This window comes from Silurus meridionalis, chromosome 17 (genome assembly GCF_014805685.1).
Source record: "Silurus meridionalis isolate SWU-2019-XX chromosome 17, ASM1480568v1, whole genome shotgun sequence".
In the NCBI taxonomy this organism is placed as follows: Eukaryota; Metazoa; Chordata; class Actinopteri; order Siluriformes; family Siluridae; genus Silurus; species Silurus meridionalis.
This window is the reverse complement of record NC_060900.1, coordinates 9,006,326-9,027,018: the sequence shown is the minus strand read 5'-3', so window position 1 is coordinate 9,027,018 and position 20,693 is coordinate 9,006,326. Positions and strand designations below refer to the sequence as shown.

General features: G+C 36.6%; 1 protein-coding gene across 10 annotated transcripts in view; it reads left to right on the top strand.

The window, feature by feature from the left end:
* The window catches only part of LOC124399932 (ERC protein 2), a 214,991-nt gene that overhangs the window by 42,790 nt on the left and 151,508 nt on the right, over positions 1-20,693 (top strand). For all 10 annotated transcript variants that reach the window (XM_046871284.1, XM_046871283.1, XM_046871280.1 and 7 more), the window contains one exon: positions 6,637-6,804. In XM_046871284.1, the coding sequence (XP_046727240.1) occupies positions 6,637-6,804 (168 nt within the window). The remainder of the gene's footprint in view (positions 1-6,636; positions 6,805-20,693) is intronic.

Genomic DNA, 20,693 nt, shown 5'->3' with positions numbered 1-20,693 from the left:
AACTGGTAAACATGCATTAACAAGTTATAAATTAACGCACCTAGTTTGGGATAACATGAGAACATTTATAAAACTTTAAAACAATATTGCCTTCACTTGTAAAAATCTTGAATAAATTACTTTCTTCACATTTTCTCTGTTAGATCTGTCTGTAATAAACTCAGTATCCGTTTAAGAGCATTGAGTTTAAACTGCCTCAGGGCATAGTTACGGTGGGGGCGATGGGGGTAGGTTTTGTTTAGATGTCAATCTGTAGGGGTGAAATCAAAGGCAATCGAAAGAAAGCTGACTGAAATAAAAACAATCTTTTGTATGCAGTATGGAGGTGATGGATACAATAGATTTTTGATATGCCTGTCCATAACAAATGTATGACTGTGTGAATGAAAAAAATGCAGAAGCACTTGCTTTTCATTATAATGCATCCCTTACTTGTTACTCACTTAAACCAATTACTCATGATTCATTAATAAATACTTCCCCTCAGATGACCAGCTATTTCTGGCAGATGTCCATGTGCATTTGGCATGAATAGAAAGATGTTTCATAGCTACACGACACCTGACTTTTAGAGATTATATCCAGTAATACTCGTCCTTCTTTGTTTTCCCAAGCATATTTTGCACATTTATAGACCTGAAACTCTAAATTCAATATTTCACTTGTAATCTCATCCAAAAAGTTGCATTTTTATGCATAATTTGTCTGACTCGTCAGGTCTTTGGAAGTTTGTAGAGCTACTGATGAAGACCAGACAGACGCTGGAGTCAGGCTGCAGAACCACTTCAAATATAATCGCAGATATTTTGAAGAATTACCTCCTCCTAGGCCCACATCTGAGGTAGATTCGGGCTATTTCTACTCTTTCTGCGGCGTCTCAGCTGAGAGAATGTTATTAATTGTTACATAAACAGCAATTATTGCAGTACTGCACTGCAAAGCGGAAAATGATGAATTTCACAGCAAATGTATTCAAATAAATGCATTTTAATGAGTGTGGTGTGCCACTTTGCTGTTACAGATGGAGAGAAAGAGGCAATTCAAAAGAGAAATGCTTAACAGCTGGTATGAGCAGGGATCCTCCATGGTTCAAAAATGTCACTTGTGTTTTTTTTTTATGGTTATAGGGTTGGATCTGCCATAAGAATATATCCATAAGAACCACTAGCAATTTATAATCTCCTATGTGCAGTTCTGTTTATATGCTGAGTAGAAGATCTCTGGCCTGTGAGATTCTGAGGAAGAGCTCTCGGGTGTTGTGTAAAGAATAAAACAATTTTAGAAATAAGCAGAATTTCAGAAGATTTTCAGAAGAAGATTTCAGTTTTCTTGTGTTTCAAAGTATCCTTAGATTTTTTTATTTGTCTCGTTCATTCCCTCTGCGAACCAAAGGCCAAAAAGAGAGTTGGCTGTCATGATCACTCTGACCGTATAGTGGTTAGGGGATGAAGAAAGAAGAGAGGAGTGTGTAAGAAAACACACACTTCATGTCCTGGCCAAGAATTAATAGTTCTGCAAACCGCAAGATCTTGAAAACGTATCAAGGACTTCCTTAAATGATGTGGTGCTGAGTGAAAAGCAGGAGAGGCTATTGCAATGGAGATGTTTTTAATGTGTGCATGTGTGTCTGTGAGTGCTCCTAGACACGCCTCGATGCAATCTTCCCTGGCTGGACTTTCCTTTGTCCACATTGGGTTTAAGGCACACACACACACACACACACACACACACACACACACACACACACACACACACACACTTATACATAGATGAAACCTAAGTCATGGATGTACGTAATTCTGCAAAAATGGCCAATAGGAGTATCTCGTTGTTGCGCAAGATTGCTTGTGGCCTTGGCTGTTGCTAATAAAGCATTTTGGCATACAGGAGCAACAATGCCATGCTAGTTTTGCTGTCTCTGCATGTCTTCACTCCACCATGAAGCTAAGGGATGCAACAGCTCTAAGAAGCTTGTGCAATTTCTAAAACGATCAGCTACTAAAGCCCTTTCCCACTGATCTTTTAGTGATTTAAAATACTATATGTATTATAACATACATAGGTGTCTGTTTACAGAGCTTTGTGAATGCGTATGTCTTGGGCAAAAGAAGTGCTTGCCATGTTTATGTAGCTAGAGTTGGCTAAAGAATGTCTTTTAAACCACCTGAAGCATCCAATAAAAAACATTACTGTATGCGCCAGCGTGCAGATGTGACCACACAGAGACACGAAAAACCCACATGCACACAATCAGCTGCATGTGTCATAAAAACACACAGACACTCATACATCTATACACAAACGTACATGCACATAGACATGTACAATGATCTCATAATGATATCATGTAGAGATGGGATTTAAGATTGTCCCTGAATAGCATCCAGATTTTCAGCATTGTTGATACTGACCAGTAGAACAGATTGACCATGTTTATCCAGATCTCCCACTACACAGGCTGCACAATCTCACTCTCTGAATCATAAATGCAAATGCATTAGCTCATACGTTGTGTATACTGTATGTGAGCCTACGGATGTGATGGAGAAAAATCTTTTTATTCTTAATTTAGATTGACATTTAAATTGACATATATAAAACTAAGACTGTATAGTTATCTTATGAGTCCAATTTACAACATCATAAGTCTGGAGTTTACTATTGCATTATCATATAACTCCATGGGCGTAAATCCCGGGGGGGACGGGGGGAACATGTCCCCCCCTATCCGAGGGTTGTCCCCCCCCAAAAAAGATTCTTTTAAAAAATCGCACTCTCTATTATATTTATTCTGTATTATATGTAAAATATATGTATGTACTGTATACCTAAATAATTGTGCATTTAGAAACAGTTGAGTTCCGCCTCCCCTTCCTCACAGTGGTTTGACCCGTTGCCTGCGTTCCTAGTTCATCTCACCTACTCTACACACACGAGTCAGGTGTGTGGCTGCTGCTCAATTAATGTTCAACTCCATTAACTAGTGTATTTTATTCACTTTAAATAAAGCGATTCTCTTTAATGTAGTTGATGCAGACTCATTCATAAATTAGTTGCGGCAAAAATGCTGATTAGTGATGTAATTTTCCATGAATCTGCTCTATTAGCGATTAAAATATGACTTATCTAGTGAACGTTAGCTTGTTTATAATAGCTTGTAGCATAGTGCACTGACACTAACACACCAAAGCCGTTTCCCATGCAGTGTTTTATTTGGGACGACTTGGTATAACGTGAACATTAACACACAATTAGCATATTGTTTATCTGTGCATTTACTAAATGAGCACTGTGCTACGTCCGAACTGACCCCACTGTATATTTATAATCAATTTCTATTCTGTTCTTATGTGTCTTTATTAATTTGTAAATAAAATGCTAAACCTTTATTTAAATTCCTTGTTTTTATTGTTGTGATTATTTTTTATGGTAGTTTTACTTAATTTATGTAAAGCAGCTTGAATTATCATTGTAATTGATGCAGTCTCCATGCAACAATAATAATAATAGAAACAAAGTTTTTCACTGTGGGGACACTGTGTCTTTATACTGTAAGTACAATTTGACTGTATTATTTGTGTCCCCCTTCAAAAATTGCTCATGAGAAATTTTATATTTATTGTCCCCCCCTACTGTTAAATGAAATATACGCCCATGTATAACTCTACATGTACTTTGTACATATAAGGTTAATTAGGCTTAGTTTATTTTTACATCAAACTCCAGAATATAGAAGAATTTTGATCTCAGTGACTTGCTAGTGCCAGGCAGGTTGGTTTGAGTATTTCAGAAACTGCCGATCTGCTGTGATTTTTAGCCACAGTAGTTTCTTGGCTCATTATATTTGGCAAATAAATAAATAAATAAAAAGTCACCTAATCTTTTTTTCTGTTTAGAGCTGTCCAGTTTGGTTAAGCCTATGCCCATTGTAACCTCAGATTCTTGTTCTTTGCTGATCGGTGTGTAACCCAATGTTATCATCTAGTGTTGTAGCTCATCGACCTAAAGGATCACTGTGTCGTCCTTGCTGAAATGTTTGTTCTGCTGTTTGTAAAGAGTATTTATTTTAAGTTCAAATAGCTTTCCTTAAACTAGTCTGTTTATTTCTTTTCTGACCTCTCTTAGTGACATGGAATTTTCACCACCAGCACTGTTAAATATTAAGAAATAAATGGTTTTGTTTTTTACATTATTCTGTTTAAACAGTTTCTGAAATAGTCAAACCGGCCACAGTCACTGAGATTGCATTTCCCCCCTATTTTTATGTTAAATGCAAATATTACCTAAACCCCTTGACCTATAATCTACCTGATTCGATGCAATGTGCCCATGTTACATGATTAGCTGATTGGATAATTGCATGAATGATTGGATGTTCCTAATAAAGTAGCTGGTGAGTGCATTTAGGTATGTTTATAGCAATTTAATCTTTGCTGAGGTTCAAACATATAAGCCTCTAGCCTCACCATGACCCATGACCTAGAGAAATTTTGAAAGAAAATTAAAACAGGGAAGACACTGAAGTGATTTGCTAATTTGGCAAAAGACATGCAGGCTAGTTTTTTTTGAGAAGTGCTTTAAAGGTCAATTTTATCTGCATTTGAGAACATACCATAACTCACACATTCTCATATAGCTCACGATAAAACCAAGTAATCACAGCAATGCATCATTTAAAGCTTTTTTAATAAATTGAATTGTCACAGTGATAACTTTCTGGAATGTTCATGGACTACTGCACTGACTGCTCTTTATCTCTATGTGAAGCATATTTTTTTCATGCTTGCAAGTGAGAGAGTAACTAACATGTTATTTCTGTTATTTATTTCATATAAGTGTATGTAAAACTGAACATATAGTTTCTGGTCAAATTTTTAAACTAATAGAAAATTTATATTAATATTATAGCAGAATCATTCTCTCTATATAAATATTCAATCTATAACACCAGTGCTGTTTCATTAATGCTTTAATAAAATCTACTACAGGCTGGTTGAATCAAAATAGTACATCCTACCTTAACCATAGATTTACAAGAAGAAAGACTTGGTATAATGCTTCTAATCAATATTAATAAATGTTATTTCTAGTCTACTATGTTAATTTGAATATTCTGTGAATCATGCAAATCTTTTTTGTGCAACAGACATTAGAAGCAGCTCTAAATAATAACATTTAATAATTTCACAAAGCCCAGCAATAAGGTTTAATTTGTTACAAGTCCTTTTTTTTATTTCAGTTACAATTTCAGTTACAATTTCCAGTGGCATTTGAGTCATTTTAAATCCAATGTAGATATAGATGGAGATTGCAAATAATTAAATCAAAGCTCCAGAATGCAATGCCAATCTGCTAGTGTCAGTTGTGATGAGGCTGAGGAAGGCATTAGTATGAAAGTTAAAACTTTTAAACCGGATCTGTTTAAGCAGATAAGGAGGAAAGAGAGGTAGACAGATTTAAAGACTAAAGTGCTGCTAAAGTCCTCTCTTTTTTCAGGTAAAAGTAAATTACACCTTGTGCCACTATTAGCAGCAGGTGAAAGAAATGTTATTCTAATATTTTTTTTTATTAAAAAAGTATAACCCAGTATAACAGTTTGTACAATAGAAGGTCATACAGATTATAAACATTGTCATGCAAGTCGTTCTAAGTGCATGTTTCTTTAATCCGAAAAAAGTGCCTGAAAAATGCAATTGTAGTTTTTCTTACTGGTTATTGTGCACATTGGCTGTATTTTATATAAAGAGGCCCACATGCAGTGTAGTATGACAGATTAAAAAATTAGCCTAGGCAGACATGAGTGATTTCCTGCTGAACTGCGGACAAATTCTTCATAAGTTATTGCTTGCCAACTGACTGCGGATTACCCGTGTCATTGGCAGCAAAGGATGCCAGCAGATAGATTGGCAGAGAGAGGGAGAGAGAGAGAGAGAGAGAGAGAGAGAGAGTGACAGACTGAGATAGTGTTCTCTATCATGAGGCTGGGCCGCTGCCAGAAAAGCAATATGAGATGAATAGTTTTCCATCCTAAGCTGAGTAGGTCTTTGCTCTCCTGTAATTCTCCTGTAATGGGCTTTACCTCAGTAAGCATGCCTGCCCCCTATCTCTTATTATTTCAGATTCAGTCACTCTCATTCTCTCTTAGATCTAATGGAAACTGTATACCTGTGGTAGCAGAAAGAAAGGGTGCATTCTTTCTTAAGCATGTGCTAAAAACAGCTAGTTAAAATTCTGGGAATCATGTGTCATTTTACTCGATTTATCATCTGCTTAGACATTTAAGCAATGGCCTTATACAGCCTCCACTATGAAATAGTCTTATTTTGTATTTCTTGTACTCTTATAGAAGATTCTCTTTTATAATTGCATCAGTTTTTTTTTAAGATATGAGTAAATATGTGATGCTCAGTGTGTGTGTGTGTGTGTGTGTGTGTGTGTGTGTGTGTGTGTGTGTGCATGCTGTAAATCAATATGGGTTATGTTTCTTTGTACACTATCATACACTTTGTACACGATTCGACATTTGCAAATAGACATTAATATTCTGTTTTCTATTTTTTAATTGATCAGTTAATATCACTGTTCAGTACAACAATTTATGTGCATTCATGTATTCTTTTTGATTATTTAACTCAGATTGATGCTCTGAGGTTGCGTCTGGAAGAAAAAGAGTCCTTTCTAAATAAAAAGAGCAAGCAGCTTCAAGATCTAACAGACGAGAAAGGCACTCTGAATGGGGAAATTCACGACTTGAAGGACATGCTGGAGGTGAAGGAGCGTAAGATCGTTGTCCTGCAGAAGAAGGTTAGTGCCAAAACACCCGCATTGAACCTCAATGAAAGACAAACATATGTACTGCTGGAATGACAATGACAATAATATTGGAGATGACTATGACTTTATGTAAGTGTAGTTACATAAACAAGGGTGCCACTAGTGCTGATATCAGAAGTATAATTTTAAAAGCTTTAAAATGAGTGCAAATTTCAAAATGATGGTGTTGACAGAATGATGGCAAAGATTGTGTTTAGAGTGATGATGGCTGTACTAATGTCAATGTATTATTACTTCCTTTATTTTCTCTTGCCATGCACAAACCAGCTTAATTCTGCTGTAATTTCTTCAAAGAAAACACTTTATCAAACTACAAAAGGACTAATGGCAAACTCTATTCTCTAATTTTGTAAAATGTTTCTTTCCACATTTGCACTAGTGAGTTGTTATTTTGCGTTGGTTTTGGCTGCCCCCCTGGCTCCACTGCCCTGTTCCTGTCTGGGATTGTCCCAAGCAGTTGTGGGCTTTTATTCGGTTTGGACCCAATAAAGCCCAGATTGCTTTTGGCTCATGTTTCTCTGTTCCGAGTCTGACCCAGGTTGCCCTGCACTCGTTACTGTTTGCTTTGGGTTCTGTTTGCTCGTTAGCTGTCCTGGGTTTTGGCCTGGGTCATCTATGGCCTTACTTACCCTGTCCTTTGGTCTGGGCCATGCTACATTTGGACCAGCTTTCTGCAGCCTTGGCCTGGCTGTAAAATAGGATGGGTTTGGATGCCATTTTGGCCTAAAGTTCTTTGTGTAGAAGAAATGTCTATTTTAATTAGCTGAGTCAAGGCAAATATGATACATGTGAGTTTAACTGTGTTATTGGTTGGATTACATTATGGAGCATCAGGGCTAATGTACCCAAAGGATGTCCACTTATCCTTTAATAGATTAACCTGCTGTCTCTGTGATTCAATTACAGTTTTTAATTAAAAGGGCAAAGCCTGGTAAGACTTAATGAGCACAGACACTGACCTCTAAAGCCTGCATTCAAGCATGTGTTTGTATGTGTGTTTAACGTTCTTGTGTTCTCTCTTATAAACCTAATGATTGTTATAAGGTTAACTGCACAATTACCTGCAGGAAACATCCTATTGCTGCTCTGATCCAGACACAGTGACCCCTCCTAAGAAATACGCAAACACAAACCCTTTTTTTTTGCCTTGATTTCTCTTTCACCTCCTAAATCCTGATCTATGTTTTATTCCCACAATGATCTCTTCTCTTGTGTGATCGGTGTCTTAATCTTTTTGCGAACTAACTGAATTAGTGCAGTTGATCCACAACCTTCATTAAGATTCTCTTTGAAGCCTTAATCAGTAGAGTAATTCCTAGGCCTCAGTTAATACTGTATACTTTCTCTGTAACAACAATGCCATTCGAATGACAGATTTCAGGTCAGAGAGTCCAATAGTTTTGGCTAAGCATCCGACTTGGCTGTTATGAGGTCCACAGGCCACAGATCAGTAATCTCTCCAAGGCCAACCTATTATAGTGACTTTTAAAGCTTTTTCATGTACAGTCACATACATACCTGACTAGCCCCTAGAGCCTCACCTCAGCTTATAGCAGGGTGCTAACAAGTTTCAGTGATTGCAGATTATTTATGAGGTATGAATTGGAATTGGCACAGTCTTTGGTTATGGTATTATCTATCTAGCTTGTTTTTCTTGTGAGGTGTGGGACTTTTTTAAACAGGAAATTTGGATATTTTGTCTGGACAGAGTTAGAAATCTGAAAGCAGAGGCCTCGTAAAACAAGTGTCAGCGTTTGTACCAATATTTCTCTCGCTCTCTCTTTTTTTCTCTCTTTCACATGCACGCATGCACTCACTCACACGCATGCACTCACACACACACACACACACACCACGTTTTTCAATTTGTATTTCCCTTCCATTGCTTCATGTTCTTTTTTTTTTTGCCAAAATGAACATAACTTGATTTGCACAATCATTGCATACACATTTGCACATCCAGCTTAAACATTACAGCTATAATGCTTAGCCTAACTTTTCTTCCCTACATTATAGCAACATTCATTCAAGACTTCTCATCAAAGACATTTTTCAAATGTGTTTATTAAATATTTCAGATATGTTTCATACAGATTTGAATTGATTCTATCGAGACAAACGTGACGTGTTATTAACGTGTTGTGTTACTGTAGTTATAGCAAAACTAATTTCTGAGATTTCACATTTGTCCTTTCTATAACAGTAACCAACATTGGAAGCATTTTTTTTTAATAAGTGAGTTTCATATTATGTGTTGCAGAGAATATTTGCAGATATGGTGCATTCAGTCTTTTATTTTTATTTTTATTTTTAAACTTCAATGCTATTGATTCTTAGGGAGTCTTAAATAAGCAATACTAGAATTGGAAATTTTTTAAGGACAAAGGGCATTGGGGTTTCTCTGTAACATGACAAGCTGCATTTGTCAGTTGTTTTAACAGAGACAAAATAGAGAAACTGATGGTAATGGTTTGGCGCCAGGCCGCATCACAACACAAAGTTGTCAATTATTTTTCAATAAAAATATGCCTCACTGCATTTTATTCTGTACCTAGAACAGCTTCCCGTAAGTTTGCGCTCTCTGCCGACCAAAATGACAGAGACCATTTAATAGTTCCTCACAAATTGGTCCATTGAAAATGCCACAAAATGTTTAAAATAGCTGTTTAGAAACTAGTATGTGATTCAAATCATTTAATCAATTCCATTGTATTTTTGTCTGATATTATATGCATCTGGTCATCTAAGGTCAGTTCTTTTTGCATTATCTGCATTATGCAGGCTAGAATGGTGGACCTGCATATATTCAGTAAATCATATAATGTATCAAGTCTGGTAGGTGCTGATCCAAACTTCACACTTGTTATATCAAACAATCTTGGCATTTCTTTCTGCATTTATAATCGACATCTTGAACAAATGAAAGAAAAAAAAATAAGCTTAAAAAGTAAGAAAAGCTATTTATGTGTATAAATGATGAGCTATCTATTTGTATTAACAGCATTTTGTGTTTGCTTCTATGACAAAAAAAAAAAAGCATTTTTGTTTATGAGCTCTCGAATATAAGACATTTTACTCTGGGTAGCATATAAATTTTTAACTTGATGAAGTGTTTAAATGTGAGCATACAGCATGTTGTGTTAGCATTATATAAGGAGCTAGATGAAAACAAATTTCTGAAAAATCACAATTATTATTGGTGATTGAATTCAAATAGATTTAAGATTCATACTGCCATTTTTAAAAAAGATTTTCCCCCTCTGAATGTCTACAAAAAAAAAAAAAAATAGCATTGTTACCATTTTAATGCCACACTACTGTTAGCTATATTGTGATACATATTATAGGGGTTGAGAAATGCCTACAGGCTTCATAATAAAACCATTTTTAATGTTATAATATTTTAACATTAATCACCTTTTCTGTACTACAGTCACTAATACTATGAGCAAAATAATATCTGTTGTGCAATAGATGTATGGTTTAAAAAATGGACAACATTTGGAACATGGTAGATTTAAACAAATATATCAAATACATTTTTTTCTGGTAGTTCTGTTGTAATGTTGTTCTCTGCTTGTTCAATAACTAAAGAAAAAATAAGAGAAAATGCTGTTAACAGTTACAGTTTATAAACAGTCTTATAAAACCCCTTTTCAGGCTTGTTTTAAACTAGGTTTTACATTTAAGTAATAGCCTGGATATTTAATCTATAAATCTTGTTTGACAAAAGTCAGTATGTTTCACACAAATGAAATATAAAACAAAACAAAACAAATGTAAAATATAAAATCACTAAAAACATACTAATATTGTTCTTGGTAAAAATTCACTTATAATAATAAGAATAATGAGATTGTGTTGTGTCTTTTAACTTTATTCTGTGGTTCTGAGATTATTATTCTATGGAACACTGCATGCTTGAATATATTTATAGGACTTTTGTTTAGAACTCTAAGCTGTCATTTAAGCATCAGTTTTGCATGGAACATAAATTTTTTTTTTTAAGTGCATCCTCTACACTTGTACTATCTGTACACTTTCAAGATCACTTTCACAATCGTAGATCATCAATTAGAAATCATAGAATTTGATCTTCTTCTTTCGGCTGCTCCCATTAGAGGTTGCCACAGTGGATCATCCGTCTCCATACTACTATGTTCTCTACACCTGCCTCTTTCAAACCAACTACCTGCATGTCTTTCCTCACCACATCTATTAAAACTCCTCTTTGGTCTTCCTCTTTTCCTCCTTCCTGGCGGCTCCATCCTCAGCATTCTTCCACTGATATACCCCATGTCCCTCCTCTGCACATGTCCGAACCATCTCAATCTAGCCTCTCTCACTTTGTCTCCAAAACATCCTACATATGCTGTCCCTCTAATGAAGTCATTTCTAATCCTGTCCATCCTCGTCACTCCCAATGAAACTCTCAGCATCTTCAGCTCTGCTACCTCCAGCTCCACCTCCTGTCCTTTAGTCAATGCCACTGTCTCTAAACCATACAACATAGCAGGTCTCACCACAGTCCTATAAACTTTCCCTTTCACTCTTGCACACACTCTCCATTACTATGCACTGTTGACCTCAGGTATCTAAACTCATCCACCTTCACCACCTCTTCCCCCTGCAACCACACCACTCCACTGCCCTCCCTCTCATTCACACACATGTACTCTGCCTTACTCCTACTGACTTTCATTCCCCTTCTTTCCAGAGTGTACTTCCACCTCTTCAGGCTCTTCTCAACCTGCTCCCCACTCTCACCACAAATAACAATATCATCCACAAACATCATAGTCCATGGAGACTCCTGTCTGACCTCGTTTGTCAACCTGTCCATCACTACTGCAAACAGGAAAGGGCTCATTGCTGATCCTTGAGGCAGTCCAACCTCCACCTTGAACCAGTCTGTTGTCCTACTACACACTTCACTGCTGTCACACTGTCCTCATACATGTCCTGCACCACCCTCACATACTTCTCTGCCACACCAGACTTCCTCATACAATTCCACAACTCTTCTCTTGGCAACCTGTCGTACGCTTTCTCTAGATCCACAAACACACAATGCAACTCCTTCTAAACTTACCTTTTCACTGGCTTGTGCAACTTTAATGGCTGGGTTAAATCACATAATTTGATAGAATCTCTAAATACTATAGATAACATTATATTGAACAAAACCTGGCAATACTGAAAATAAAGTACAAATAAGAAGACTAGGAGTACCAAACAAAGCTTTAAATACAGGCTTTAACAGTTTATACAGCTTGATATGAGCAATTTGTATTTAACTGTTAATCTTTAAAACACATTTGTTAGTTCAGGCATAATATGTATCCTCTTGGTGATAATGTTGTACTAAGAACATGGACAATGAATGAAACACCACCTGATGTTAGACATCAAACTTTCCCAATAGAAACAAATGAGTAATGAGAGTGAGTATGTTGCTGTTGTTAGTCCATTTGCTTCTTTGCACACCAACACACACAGAGACAATCAAATTACAGATCCTTTTTAGAAAAGCAACATGGGACTAATTTACTAGTGAAAAAGATAAACAGGCAAACAAATTAGCGCACATTTGGAAAGTGACTAACCTCAACACTGTCACTGAAAAAGATTTAGACATTCATTTTTTAAAGTATATTTTTTATTGAAATTTTATAACATTTGACAACAGGAAGTTCCACTTTAAAAACGTCGACTTAGTAGGGTTGGCGAGTTAACCGAGGTCGAGATAAGTGGGTTCGACTGTACTAGTTTTGCTTTTTTTTATTGGAATATCTTTGTTTCTTTCTTTGTTTTTTTTCAAAGGCCAAGTACATTGAATTTTAAGTAGTAGTAATTGCAGTAAAAAGTATTAGCGGATTACAGTAGTATAGTGTAGTAGTTACTGGCTTATACAGCATGCAGATGATAAGTAATTTGCAGTTATTCAAATAATTTTTTTCTAGGTTTAAGCTGTCTAATTTTATTGTGAAATTTGTATGTAGTGTTTTACTATCCAACTAGCTTTAGTTACTAAGATATGTTAATACTGAAAATGAAATTTGTCAGCTGAATGAAACATTTGAGAGGTTATTAGTAAAAGTGTCTAGAAATAATTATAATAATCAAATATCTGACATAATGCTTGTGTTCAATTGCAGAAAACAAATGCGACTAAATTTGACAGAATTCTGGAAATATGACGTACTTAAGTATTCAGACCCTTTGCAACAACATTTGGAAATTAGTTCAGCTGCCTCCCATTTATCTTAAACATTGCTGGGATGTTTCTAAACCTTAACTTGAGCCTACCTGTGGAAAAGTTTATTGATTGGACATGATTTGGAAAGGCACACATCTCTCTTTAGAAGGCCTACGACTGACAATGCACATCAGAGCAAAGCCAAGCAATGAGGTCAAAGGAACTGCCTCCAGAGCTCAGAGACAGGATTGTTGCAGAGCACAGATCTGGGGAAAGCTACAAAAAATGCTGCTGCACTGAAGATTCCCAAAATCACAGTGGCTTCCATAATTCTGAAATGAAAGCAAGAGTTGGTTGCCTGGCCAAACTGAAAAATCATCTGAGAAGGTCCTTATTAAGAGAGGTGACCAAGAACCTGATGGTCACTCTGACTGAAATGGGGCCAGAAGGACAACCATCACTGCAGCCTTGTACTGAACTGTGCTTTTTATGGCAGACTGGCTGGAAGGTTAGAAGCCTTTTCCTTGAGTTTGCCAACAGGGACCTGAAGGACTCTCAGACTGCGTGGAACAAGATTCTCTGATCTGATGAAACCAAAATTAATGTCAGGTGGAAATCAGGCACCGCTCATTACCTGGTCATAGACATCTCAAAAGTAAGGCATGATGGTGGTAGCATCATGCTGTGTGGGTGTTTTTCTGCTGCAGGAACTGGTCAGGGTTGAGAGAAAGCTAAATGGACAAGTGGCCCAGAGACAACACTGTGAATGTCCTAGAGTGGCCCAGCCAGAGCCCTCACTTGAACCCCAAAGAACATCTCTGGAGATACTTGAAATTGGTTGTCCACTGATGCTTCCCATCTAATCTGACTTAGCTTGAGAGGATTTGCAATTAAGAATGGCAAAAAATCCTCCAATCCAGGTGTACAAAGCTTGATGCATCAGACCCAAAAAGACTTAAAGCTGTAATTGTAATCAATGGTGCTGCAGCTAAGTAGTTAGTAAAGGGTCTAAAAACGTATGTACATGTAATATTTTCTAACATTGTTTATCTGTAATAAATAGATATTCGGTGCAACCCAGAATAGGATGGGTTTCCTCTCAAGGTTTCTTCCTTAATGCCATCTCAGGGAGTTTTTCCATGCCACAGTAGCCACCAGCTCGCTCATCGGGGACAAACTTACTTACAAAGAACATCTCATTCATTCGTTATCACCACATTATCTGTGTAAAGCTGCTTTAAGAGAATGTTCATTGTTAAAAGCGCTATACAAATAAAAAATGAATTGAATTGAATAAATATTTCAGTTTTTTTAAATGTTAAAGTTTTACAGACATTTCTAGAATTCACTTTTTTTTCTTAAACAAAAAGTGAAAATTAAAAGAACACAGTTAGTTTTAATAGTCACATAACACCTTAATATTAATGGATGTCTGTTATGAAAGACTGTGACATAATGCATGGCAACTTCATATCAGGGCTAAAAGGTACAGTTAAAATAAAGTGTCACTCAGCCAGTTTGTCATAGTTCATTACATTGCTATCTTTTCCATAGTGAGCCAGTGCTGCTCTGTTTATCTGAGGTTTGTGAAATATTTACTATTTCCCCTCACAGTAATGTATTTTAAGTCCACAGGCATATTTTTTAAGCTTTCACTCACACAAACACAAACATACAAGGGATATGTGTTTGTATCACAATACAGATGTGTGGTTGGTGGTTGGTTTCTTGGTGGCTAGCTGGCATACTCTCTAGACACAGTTGTTTTTGACTGTCTAACTTAAACACCATCTCCTTTATTGCTCTCCTGCTCTCAACATCTCTCTATATACTGTGTATATATGATATATATATGATAATTATCTTGTTACAATTCCACCTGTGAAAAAGTCGGATATATTTGGCAACAAGTGAAACATTTTTAAGCATTGAGCGTGTGGCGTAGATGAAATGAGTAAAATATGGTTCTGAGCAACTGTTCCAAATTGAAATGGTTAGATGTTCGGTCAGGGCATCTATAAAACAGCAACACGAAGGGGACGAATGTCTGGTCCAATCCCACAGTATAACTACTGTAGCAAAATCTGCTGAAAAAGGTTAATGCTGGCTTTAGTTAAAAAGAAAAACAGTCTGAAAATATAGCACACTGAAGCTGTATAGCCACAGCCTGGCCAAAATGCCCATGTGGTCTCCTGGCCATTACTTAAAGCAGCTACAATGGGCACATCAAAAATGGACATTGAGAAAATGGAAGAACATGGACTGTTCTGATGAATCATGTTTATATTTACATAATGTGGATGGCTGGGTGTGTTGCCTAAATGAGGAATCAAATGCACCAAGATGCAATATTGGAAGAAGGCAAGCTAATGGTGTGATGCTCTTAGCAGTGTTCTGCTGGGAAACCTTGGGTCGTGGATTTAATGTGAATGATGTATAACATCTACCTAAACATTGTTGTAGACCAAAGTACAACCTTTCATGACATCTATGTTACCTAATTTGGAGTAAATAAACTGTGGGATGTGCTGGACAAACATGTCCAACTTATAAAGACCCTAATACACAACTTACAGGACTTAAAACATTTGCCTGTATACCACAGCACAGCTTTGGGGGTCTCTTGAGACCTCCAAATGCCCTGATTGGTCAGAGCTGTTTTTGGTGCACAAGGGGGAATTTATATATATGTATATATTGAAAGTTAATGTTGAAAGTTTAAATGAAAACCTTTCCATTTCTTTCTGCCTGCTTCATTAGTACTCTATCTCTCCCTTTAGTATCTCTATGTCTCTTGCTCTCTCAGATCTAATGCAGATCCAAGGAGACTTCCAGTAATTGATAACCAGCCTGATAATAGATCACTTACAAGTTGGGCCTAACTACCAGCCACTCACTCAATCATTGATGACTTATCAATGATTACCAGATGGCAATTGGTCATAAGCCTGAGCATTGGTCCCTGGGGGATCCCCCTGATGAAGGACGGTCCCCTTTTTCCAATAATACTTCCCAGATGAGGAGGACTGCAGCCAGGCAGACCCGTAGCTGATGAGAAGTCTAGGCTTCAAGGGGGACCAGTGCATGGTGGAAGATCTGTAGCAGAGATAGAGATGTTCTTTGGTTGTGATGAAGGAGCGGATTGATAGAGTATTAGTTTGTTGTCAGACTGCCATCCGCTTTAGGAGAAGGACCCTGTGGTAGTTTGGCGTGATGAGAGGGGTGATAACCCTTTGATAAAACCCATTTTAAGCCCTTTGCTGTGAGCCAACACTGGACTCACAGCTGTAGACATTTGGCTGGGTGGGCCAATTGTTTTTTCTTCTTCTTCTTTTAGTTCTTCTGTGTCTCCTTTTTTTCTTTCTCCCTTTTCTCCCAGCTTGGATCAAAGCTTTAAGAAAATGCTTTGAAAGGAAGAAAAGGAAAGAAATGAAAGGGAAAGGGAGAAAAACAACCAAAAGTGGCTGATAATTGCACAGGCAATCACGACAACATTCCTGGGCTGGGAAGTAGTGATAGGGACACAGTTAATGTAGGGGTGCTGAAGTGAAGTGGTGGAGGTGGTGCATGTGTTAGCCTTTTACGCTAAGCCTTTCACCCTTTTTTCCCCCTTAACCTTGCTGGTGGCACTTAAAAATGTGAGAAATGCAGAAAGGATTACAGGATTTCACATTCAAAGTTCTAATGAGTCCACATTTATTATAGGAAAAATAATGTGTAAAGCATCATAAATAGTTTGGAGAATCTAATTAACATACTGGTATGATTAATACCACAGATGTATCTCTTCTTATTTAACTTATTATGCATTGTAGATATTTAATTAGCAGGCATGAGATTAGCAAAGTAATGTTTAGGTTTCTTCCCAGTTGACAGAGGCTTGTGGCAGTATTGCACCCAAAAATGTATTTGCACTCTCTGATTGACTGTCAGTGCAATTATTTGGGAACCGAATAATTATTTTTCTTGGGTTTGTTTTATATATATATATATATATATATATATATATATATATATATATATATATATATATATATATATATATATATATATATATATATATATATATATATATATATATATATATATATATATATATATATATATATATATATATATATATATATATATATATATATATATATATATATATATATATATATATATATATATATATATATTACATACACTCACACACACTCACACACACACACAAACAGAAGGCAAAATCCTTGCATTTTTTTTCCAGTTTGGGCAGAATTTCTTCAACACAGAGGAGGCCTTGTATTTAGACACACACAAATGCACATTGACTCCTCTAGCCCACAGGCTAACTGAATCGCTACCAAATGCATGTGAAAATCCGTAACGAATTGCGTCTCCGAGATGTTCCTGTTTTGAACTGCACATTTCTCCATACTTTTTTCTGACCAAGCTTCTTGTGACCATCTAGGATACCATAATTTTGACCAGACACAACGTGGCAGCTGATTGCATAGGCTCATTTGACGTTCCAGCACACTTATACATATGCACACATGCATACACACACACACACACACACACACACACACACACACACACACACACACACACACACACACGTCACTATGCATAGGCTCTTTTTTCTTTAATGGAAATTTGTAATAGAAAAACAATTATATAGAATTGTTTTCCATATGTCAAAGAAAATCTTTTTTTGTAACAAGGCAAAATAATTCATTTTGAATAATTTTGAATTTTTTTTAGTAATTTAAAAAGTATGTATATAAATAAATAAATAACTTTGACCACATTTTGTTCAGAACAAACAATATGTATATGACTAAATATAATTCATAAATATAATTGCAACAGAATGTGATTTTAATTGTCTGCATGGCATCACTAGGAAAAGAGAAATATTAGTACAATTCAATCGCACAGTATATATGCATAAGGTGCACTTGATGAAAAGAGAATAAGCTTTTCTCTTTTTTTTTTTTTTTTGACGGAATCCATTTTTAGTGCATTCTGTAGAACTGCAGTTCAGTCTAAGATGTAAGTAATGTAAGTGAGTGTGGCCATTCTACTGCTGTGTACAAATCAAAGTAATGAGTATGGAAAGAGCTCCTAAATCATGACAAATCTTAGATCAAATCTTAAATGGTTCCCTCTGCTCAAATGAACAGATGAGAAAATAATAGCTGTTTAAAGGTGAAATATCAAAGCCTTTTCCCATGATGTACGTTCCTCCTGTACTGGCTTGGCTCTATTGCTTCTCCATTTATCCATCCCAATAGTGGGGGGGTTCACGCAGTTCACTGTTAAGAAAAATGCACAGAAGGGTTTATAACCAAAATATCTAAAACAATATGAATATGTGTCACTGGTAGGTCAAAAATGGGAGGCAATTGGTGCTGAGGAGCTTGAGGGCCTCTGGAGGAAAATGTCTCACATTCTTTTTTTCCCCTTTCTTTTTCCTGCTCTTGTCTGATTTCTTCTTGGGGCTCCGTTTGGTATTGCTTCCATTTCTTGCCCTGTCCAGTTTTTGGGATCTCCCTCCCACTTGTACTTTTAAGTCATGCTCATTATATTGAATATGATGTCATCATTGTGAGCCGTCAGCTGGCTGATAATGCATGAGTGATGTGCCCTTGAGTGAGTGTGGAAATGACATCACACAGGGTCAACCAAGGGAAGAGGTGGGAGGTAGTTCAAGCCTTTAATCTTACAACCCCATTCTGTTTCTTCCAGAAAGAAAGGAAGAAAGAAAAACGTGTAGTCTCTAGCGTTTGTTCTAGCACAAATGCATTCCAATTGTAGCTGCATAACAGAACCACTAGAGGGCAAAAGCTGACTGTGTGTGTGTGTGTGTGTGTGTGTGTGTGTGTGTGTGTGTGTGTGTGTGTGTGTGTGTGTTTGATTTTGATTCACCATTGATGAGGAACAAATGTCCTCACAAACATAGAAAAAGGTCAATTTTGACCTTATTGTGTCATTTAGCTTGTCCCCGTAAAGAACTGTGGATTTTATTTTTAAAGAGAAAATATACAAAAATAAATAAATAAATAGAGCCAGGTGGTTTAATTGGTTACTATGGTTATACTTCGAGTTAATGTTAGCTTACGAAAGATACAGGCATAGTGTTAAATAGCTGCATTGATAGTGTATATGTGGAAGTCACTAGAAGGTCTTTACAAAGATAGTGACATATACCATTCTTTTCTGACTGACTTTCTGTGAAAGATTCACTATCACATCTTTATCTTCACCCCAAACTATCCTAATCTGTTCCAATAGCTTATAGCCTGCCTGATATTTTCTATCAAAAACTTTATCTTTAGAGCTGCAAATTCATTAAAAACCGAACTAAATGTAAAAATAATAAAGGTGGATGTACACTACAACTTGCATACTGCTACAGCAAGAGAGTATATGAGAGAGAGAAGGTGGGAATGGGGGGGGTGAGGCCACCTTTTCCTAATATTGTTCTTGGGTTTTCATTTCTACTCTTCCTTTTCCATTTTTCACTCTGTCCATTTTTTTGCCATCTCTCTCTAACTTTAAAGCCATGCTCATTCATGTCATTCTGACTGTGGTGTCATTATTATGAGACTTAAAGGTTACAAAAAGGATGTGCACAGATGATAGCATTGGTATTATATTTTGTGAGCCGGGGCGAATTGTGAAGTCTCTCCTTTGTGCTTGGCCTGGTAAAAGGCTACTTGTTGGTATGAAGAGCAGCACAGAGCAATCTAGCCCTGAACAGGCAATGATGTCTCAATGTTTATGATATACCAGCTCAGTTTACAGTCCAAGCACTCCAGCTGTAGGTGGTCCATCTCTCTTTTTTTTCACTCCCTCTCTCCCTTTTCTTTTTCCTCTTTATTTCTGTCTCTTTTTGTCACTGTATCTTTTTAACAGAAGTGAGCAATGAACAAAGCACCATGCAAAAAACCCCAAAGCAACAAAAAGGAGCAAACACTTTATGCCTGAAAAGAGTGTCTATTTCTAGGAAATTTCCCATGACCATCTTTACAGAGTGCACTGATGCCATCTTTCACATAATAAGATAACCTCATTTTTCAGAAAATGGTTTCAGGGTTCAGGCTGCATTTTTTTCCGTGCTTGACTGCACAGTGGCTGCACAGTGCGCTTAAATATTTTGGTGGTGGCGTTGTTTTTGCTGACCAAGCGGCCCCAAAGAAAATGTAGCAGTGGGAGGAATGGAACGATTTTTCTTCTCCGGCCAAAGCACCATGCTAAATTTGCCCTGAAATAAGGCTCTCTAATGCACCATGGGAACCACACAGACTGAGTTAGGGTGGCCATGTTGCATTGTGTGTTTGCATTGTGTTGTTTTGGAATTTAACTTTATTTCACCTATCAGCTAACATCCTTTTACAACCATGTACAAAATTATCAATCTAAATAAATAGATAAGCATTAAGTGTAAAATACAATTTTATATAACAATCATAGAAGCATTGCAAATCAGATTTGATTAAATTAATACCCGTTTCTTCAATAATACATGGTCAGAATTTTATTAAAACAACCCACACACATTGCACAAAACACATTGACTGCATTAGCATTTACACATGAAACAAGTCAATTCAGGATGGCAAAGACAGAACATTTTGTACTAGAAACATACTAGAAGTCCGAGCCAAGT